Consider the following 6,641-nt stretch of genomic DNA (forward strand, 5'->3'; position numbering starts at 1 on the left):
CCCCCCCCTCCTCCTCTGCCACCGATGGGCTCTGCAGCTCGGTTGCCTGAACCTCCAGCAGGATTCGCTGTCCAGTCCCCAATAGAAGGAGCAGGAGGTGCATGACGTCATCGACACTGAGTGCCATTGGCTGGGCTGCCCCTGCGGGCAGGACGCTGTCTCCAGTGGCCTGGAGGTTAACTCTTCCCTAGGTCGAAGCCGTGTGGCCTTTGGGAAGGCAAAGTTGTGCATTCTTCTAGACTTTTCCTTCCCTGGTTTACCAGAGTCTCCACACCCCTCAAAACACTACAAAAGTGTCAATTTAGTAACTATGTGTAAGATTTTGTCCCATGGACTCCCTAGCATGGGCGATATCTCAAGATCAACTCTCCTAGTGAAAACAAAGGGCAAAAAAGATCTCCAGGGGCTCTGGGATTCAGGCCCACAGAGGGAGGGTGTCCTCACTAGCTTGGCTCAGTCAGTGTGGGAGGGTAAACACGGACCATGCCCCCTAAAGATGGAGTTGTGGACAATGGCTGCCAGGCTGTTGAAGCACAGTGGAACTATGAACTAGCCGTGCTCCTGGCTGCATAGCTATGCTCCCATCAGCATAGCCGTGCTCCCTGCTACATAGCCTACTCCTGGCTGCATAGCCTACTCCTGGCTGCATAGCCTACTCCTGGCTGAGTACTTGATGGGTGCTTTATACTTCCCTAGACCTCTCTCTCTCTCTCTCTCTCTCTCTCTCTCTCTCTCTCTCTCTCTCTCTCTCTGTCTGTCTCCCTCTCCCTGTCTGTCTGTCTGTCTGTCTGTCTCTCTCTCCCCCGCCCCTTTGTTTTGTTTTTCAGGACAGGGTTTCTCTGTGTAGCCCTGGCTGTCCTGGAGCTCACTCTGTAGACCAGGCTGGCCTCGAACTCAGAAATCCGCCTGCCTCTGACTCCCAAGTGCTGGGACTAAAGGCGTGTGCCACCACTGCCTGGCTCTTTCTCTCTTTTACTTTATTTTTTATTTAATTTAATTTTTTTTTGAGACTGGGTCTTACTATGTTGTCCTAGTTGGCCTGGAACTTGCTATGTAGACCAGGCTGGCTTCAAACTCTCAAAGATCTGCCTGCCTCTGCCTTTTGGGCACTGGAATTAAAGACATGCGGTACTATTCCCAGCTCCCAAACTTTTTTTATACAGTAATTCTTAAAACTCATAGGCTTAACTGGACATGCTTGGTAGTAACTGAGCAACAGGAAGGGGCCATCTGACTTCCAAATATGTCTTGTCAAAAAAAAAAAAAAGGGCCTAGATCTCCTGACAAAAGAGAAAAGGCCAAATCTGGGGACTATTTGGACAGGCCTAGCCTGATGCCTTTTAATTCCTTGGCACCCAGTTACCTGAAGAGTTAGTCAGGCAACAAGGAGAAGGTTGCTGTGGGGAGGTGCCACAGGGCTGGCTGGGGTGCTCTGGTTGGGGCCACAGGGCTGGCTGGGGTGCTCTGGTTGGAGCCACAGGGCTGGCTGGGGTGCTCTGGTTGGAGCCACAGGGCTGGCTGGGGTGCTCTGGTTGGGGCCACAGGGCTGGCTGGGGTGCCCTAGCTGGAAGTAGGAGGAAGAGTCCCCAAACATGACAAGTTTAACCCTTCCATCTCCTGACTCCAGCGCATCTTCTCTCTGTTCAGGGAGAAAGGACCTGTGAAGTAGGCCTTCACTTCTTCAGACTGGCTCGACTCTGGGGACTGTGACCTATCAGCCTTGACAGGTAAAGTCAGGACCAGGATCCATGGAGGGCAGAAGGCAGGGCATTGGTCCAGCCTTGTGGGGAGAGGGGGCCACCTTCAGCTCTCAGGATCACTGGTGGAGGCAGGGCATTGGTCCAGCCTTGTGGGGAGAGGGGCCATCCTCAGCTCTCAGGATCACTGGTGGAGGCTGGGTAAGGCCGGTTTTATCTTTGAGCTTGCGGCTTTCACTTCAGGCCACAGAGCTAGGACTGGTTTGAAGAGACTTGGGTGTGGCCCTGAAACGTTTTCAAGGTTTGGAGGCGAGGTGAGGTTCAGCTAAGTCCTGAGAACAGTGCTGCAGACTTCTAAGGGAGAGGCAGTGGAATTGGCCACCCTGAAATACACACCTTACCTCTGGGCACAGGGGAGCGCACCGAACTGTCTGACATTCCGGTCAAGCTGGAGTCCTGGTTCACCTCCCATCTAGGAAGATGTTGTGGGGCTGGAAGCAGAGGTGTGTGTGTGGGGGGGGGCAGGAGAAGCATTCATGGAGAAGGCAGGCTTTTCCTCCACACTCCCTAGGTTTGCTGCTAGGCAGGCCATGACTCAGGCTCCTGAACAAACCTGGGCTGGCAGAAAGAGCACGGGATGCTTATGCCTCCTAGGTACCCATTTCCAAGTCCCTGCTCTAAGGGACTGCCAAGCTGGAGGAGGCACAGAGAAGGATATCTCAGGGTTCTCCAGGTTAACTCGGGCAAGGGCCAGGTGCAAGCAGAGAGCAAGAAGACTCCAGAGCTAAGGGAAGGACAAATGATGGCTTGGGCTTAGTCAACAAGGCTTCCTCCATTCATTTTCCAGTCCAATCCTGAGCATAATCCATGGACTGTACATACTCCATGGCACACACACGAGAGGACACAGCCCATGACTACGTTACTAGGTGGGGGATCCAAGCTTAACCCCACTACTCAACTTTGCTGCTGATTGGCTCCCTGTGTTTCTATTGGCTTGGCCATCTGTCAGCTCAGGAGCTATTCTGCTAAACCCCTGGGGTCTAGGGCTAGGCTACAGTGATTCTCATTCCTGTGGCATCTGCCTCCTTTCAGTCCCTAGAACTCACCCTGTCATTGGCTGCTCTCCTGAAATTATCAGTAAGAAAGGCCAGCTGGATATGTCTGCCTGAGCCGAATGGGAGGACACACTGAACACCAGCTTGTGCTCCGAATGTGCTTTCCGTCTGTGTGTGCGCATGCACAAATGTGTGTTCTCTAAGTGGGCATCGGGTAGTGGGGGCGTGTGTGTGTGTGTGTGTGTGTGTGTGTGTTCTTTAAGTGGGCAGCTGCGAGTGGGAGCATGTGTGTGTATGTGTGTGTTCACTAAGTGGGCATCGGCAAGTGGAAGCGTGTGTGCGTGTGTTTGTGTGAGTGTGTGAGTGCGCATGTGTGTATCTCTGTGTGTATCTGTGTGTGTTCTCTAAGTGGGTAGCAGTGAGCTGGAGCATGTGTGTATATGTGTGAGTATGTGTGTGTGTGTGTGTGTGTGTGTATCTCTGTGTGTGTCTATCTCTGTGTGTGTGTGTGTGTGTGTGTGTGTGTGTGTGTGTGAGCGTGCGTGCACTCTAAGTGGGCAGCCGTGAGTGGGAAGGGAAAGCGTGAGGCTGTGTTTGTCACTGTGCTGACTGCTCGGTAACCCGGTGGCAGCCTCCCTTGCCCCCAGCTGCTCTGCCATTTCCGTCACTACTGTCCTGCTTGATCCAGAGCACAGATAAAAGAACATTTCCACTCCGGCTCCCAGATGCAGGCTTACCCTGCGGGCAGCTGCTCCCAACTGTCTGGGAGCCATTCATCTTCAAAAGCGCCCCCACCCGTGCATCTCTCTTCCGCACACAGCTCCCCACTGCCAGCCCCGCAGTGATGCCTCTGCCTAGCCGGCCTCTGCCCTTGACTTTCAGGCGGCAGAAGACAGTTCCCTAGACAGCGGGATCCCAACACTGTTCCACTTCAGTGGAGGGAGAGAAAGGATGAGAGATGCAGCAGCGAGGGACCCACTGTTGGGGAGGGTACTCACTGGGAGGAGTGGTTGGTACTGCCAGGAGCCTGGCTCAGGGATGTACACAGGCAGTACTATGGGAGCTGCTTTACTTGAGTGGGAGGTGTGTGTGTGCGGGGGGTGGGGGGTCCACACTAGGGAAAGGACCGGCCAGAGTGCCCCTGACGTGGGCCATGAGCCTGTGGCCACCTGCCTCGGCTCCTGTCAGCCTGTCTCCTCCTGGGAGGCGTGAGTCGCACCAGTGACAGGCCTATGAGGATGATGGCCAGAGGGCACTGCTCCTAGGGACTCTGTCTTCTCTGATCCCAGCTTTGCCTTCACTCTCTAATCTAGTCACCATGTTCCTGTCACTCCATCCTTGTCTCTCCTTTCTGCCATTTCCAAGTTGCCCGCCTCCTTTCAATGATCCAAGAAATTGTCAGGCCAAGGTCACAGAGCGGTACCAGGGCTGGCTTCCAGCCCAGCTCCACTTCTGACAGGGCAACACTGTTCTGTGAATCTCCTCTAAAGATCCACTCTGGATGAGGTCGGGATGGGAAGGGGCTCGCTGGCACTGGGGGGATGCGACTCCCTGGGACCTGGCAGCTGGGGTGCCATGTGGGCTGGGAGGGAGGGGTCCTCTCCCCCAGGGAGCAGGCTGGCTTTGGTGGGAGCAGACTGTGTTTACACCCTCCCCGCACACCCTGCCCACGCTCGGCTTATTCCCAGGGCCTCTCCCATCCCGGGCTCTCTGTGCAATCTGCACATTTGCAGCTTTTGCTCAGAAAGTCCCTTCCCTCATAGGGAAGGCTCCTATGGGAATAGGGAATGCCCAGCATTCCCCTCAGGAGTCTCCCAGCGCCCAGGTGCCACCCCCCAGCCGAACTCCTCTACAGGAGGCTCGTACTGCTCAGGTGCCCTCCCCTCAGTCCACTGACTCCCACCACATAGGTCAAGGCATGATCTTTTAAACATGGAGGCTGTCAGTTAATTCCTGGCCATGACGCTATCTATCCTCACAGAGGCTAAGTCCTTCCTTTCCAGTTTCCTTAGAAATAGCTGCTGAGGACAATGGGAGAGACAGGTGAGATGAAAGGATGGGCAGCTGCTGGTGCAGGGTGCTGGCTCTGAATAATCAGGCACCTAAGAGCAAAGGAGCTGGAGCCAGGGCCAGGATCCGCTGTCACTTCCTTCCTCTGTGACCTTGGGTGGGGATAGCGGGTCTGTTTCCTAGTTTCTAAGACACAGTGTGTTCTGTGAGGGTTAGATGGTTGTGTGGTGCTCACTACACAACTACACTACACAGCACACACTAGTGAGTGCTGCGGGTCTTTGGATGCAACCTCTTCCTCCCCTTACCTCAGCTGCGTCTTCCTTTCCACCCTCCACATACATCACAGCTGGGTGATGGGCAAATGAGGAGAGGTAGGAAGGTGGGTGGGGGACTGGTGAGAGCACCCAGGACCTCTCTGTGTGCCGAAGGCTGTCTCAGCCCGGACACCTTAGCTTTCCGAAGCAATCTCAGCTGTGGGGGACAAGCCGGTTGCCCTGGTGCCTCCCCTCCCTCGTCTGGAGGCGGCTGCCCTGGTGCCTCCCCTCCCTCGTCTGGAGGCGGCTGCCCTGGTGCCTTCCCTGCTTGTCTGAATGCCAATCTCTCTGCTGGTGAGAGTCTAGGTGACAGGAAAGGGCTGCTCGGAGCAGCAGGGTGCCCAAGGGCAGCAGCCTGGGCAGGGAGTACTGCTGTCTGCTGCTTCTGCACCTGGCACTCAGGAAGGCTGCCAGTCTCTCCTGGAGACGGCAACATGACCAGAGAATGGATGAGATGTTGTGGCGGCAGCAGGGTAGTGGTTCGAGCGGCTTCTGCAGCTGCTGCTGTGCGGTTCTGCCCTGTGCCACCTTAAAGTGCAGATATGACTTTGGGGGGCACACACCCATTCCGAATGTGTAGCGTGTGCACGCACGCAGAACTGTCCTGAGATGGGAATACGGCAGAGGTGCTGGTCAGAACTAGACTAAGTGAAACCTGGGACCATCTGAGGCAGGCAAGGGCGGAGGGGGCGCTTCACTCTCCTGGCCCCATTTGTATGCTCCTTGCAGGGCTTCTTGTTAGGGGGAGGCTGAGTCCTTACACGGAGGGAACGTGCTGTTTCTTTGTGAGTCTGAAAATAAGGAGACCATCAGAATGGCTGTGCTAAGGCTTACATTAACAGAATGCTAATGACACTAATAATACTATTAATAATGGCTAACACGGATCACACTTATTATATGCCAGGCACTGCGCCCAGTGCCTTATTTATAAACACGGTCTCATTGATGAGGCAGGAACTGTTGTTGTCCTCACGTACCCAATAAGGAAAGTGAAGTTCACAGAATTTGTTCAAGGTCACAGCTGGCAGTGAAGCCAGGACCTGTGTCTGAGAATCTGATGGCAACGCTTATGGAAGAGAGGGGTCTTAAATCTGCAGACGGGGGCTACAAAGAAAGTCCGGGTGTGGCTTTACCTAAAAGTACACAAGGCCTGGAGCTGTGGACCTGCCTGCCATGGCTGTCTGTGGAGGTGAGCCAGGGTGCCACAGAGAATCCCCGCTGTTTTCTCTATAAGCTTATGTCAATCAAAGGCAGGCCAGACTCTGCAATCTGAAAGGCTTGCCAGCTGAGGAATGGAAGGAAAGAGTCTGCCTCCTTAGGATCCATCAGTGCCCCTGAAACAGGAAGTGGTGGCCCCTGGCAGGGATGACAGACAGAAAGGCCATCACTCCCTGTCACTGTCTCTGTCACTCTGTTGCCTTCTCTAAATAGGGTCAGGATTCTGGGTAGAGGGTGACAGGCAGCAGCCCAGTGGCAGAGAGGGAGGGATGAGGAGGGGTGAGGAGGGCTGAGGAGGGCTGAGGAGGGCTGAGGAGGGCTGAGGAGGGCTGAGGAGG

The 6,641-nt window shown here is 54.8% G+C and overlaps 1 protein-coding gene and 1 long non-coding RNA gene across 3 annotated transcripts in view; one reads left to right on the forward strand and one right to left on the reverse strand.

Moving 5' to 3' along the window:
- Prcd (photoreceptor disc component) overlaps positions 1-6,641 on the forward strand; it is a 12,135-nt gene that overhangs the window by 1,247 nt on the left and 4,247 nt on the right. The window contains exon 3 of the mRNA XM_031352246.1: positions 1,648-1,727. Coding sequence (XP_031208106.1) covers positions 1,648-1,669 — 22 coding nt within the window. The 3' untranslated portion in view covers positions 1,670-1,727. The remainder of the gene's footprint in view (positions 1-1,647; positions 1,728-6,641) is intronic.
- The window catches only part of LOC116077598, a 13,192-nt gene continuing 7,856 nt past the window's right edge, over positions 1,306-6,641 (reverse strand). The window contains exons 3-4 of one of the 2 annotated variants that reach the window (XR_004113281.1): positions 2,094-5,873; positions 1,306-1,982 (exon numbers count right to left, since the gene is read on the reverse strand). This is a non-coding gene — a long non-coding RNA (uncharacterized LOC116077598). Of the gene's footprint in view, positions 5,874-6,641 lie in introns of both variants that reach the window. The other variant, XR_004113280.1, reaches the window with a different exon arrangement.

Source organism: Mastomys coucha, unplaced genomic scaffold (genome assembly GCF_008632895.1).
Source record: "Mastomys coucha isolate ucsf_1 unplaced genomic scaffold, UCSF_Mcou_1 pScaffold5, whole genome shotgun sequence".
Lineage (NCBI taxonomy): Eukaryota > Metazoa > Chordata > Mammalia > Rodentia > Muridae > Mastomys > Mastomys coucha.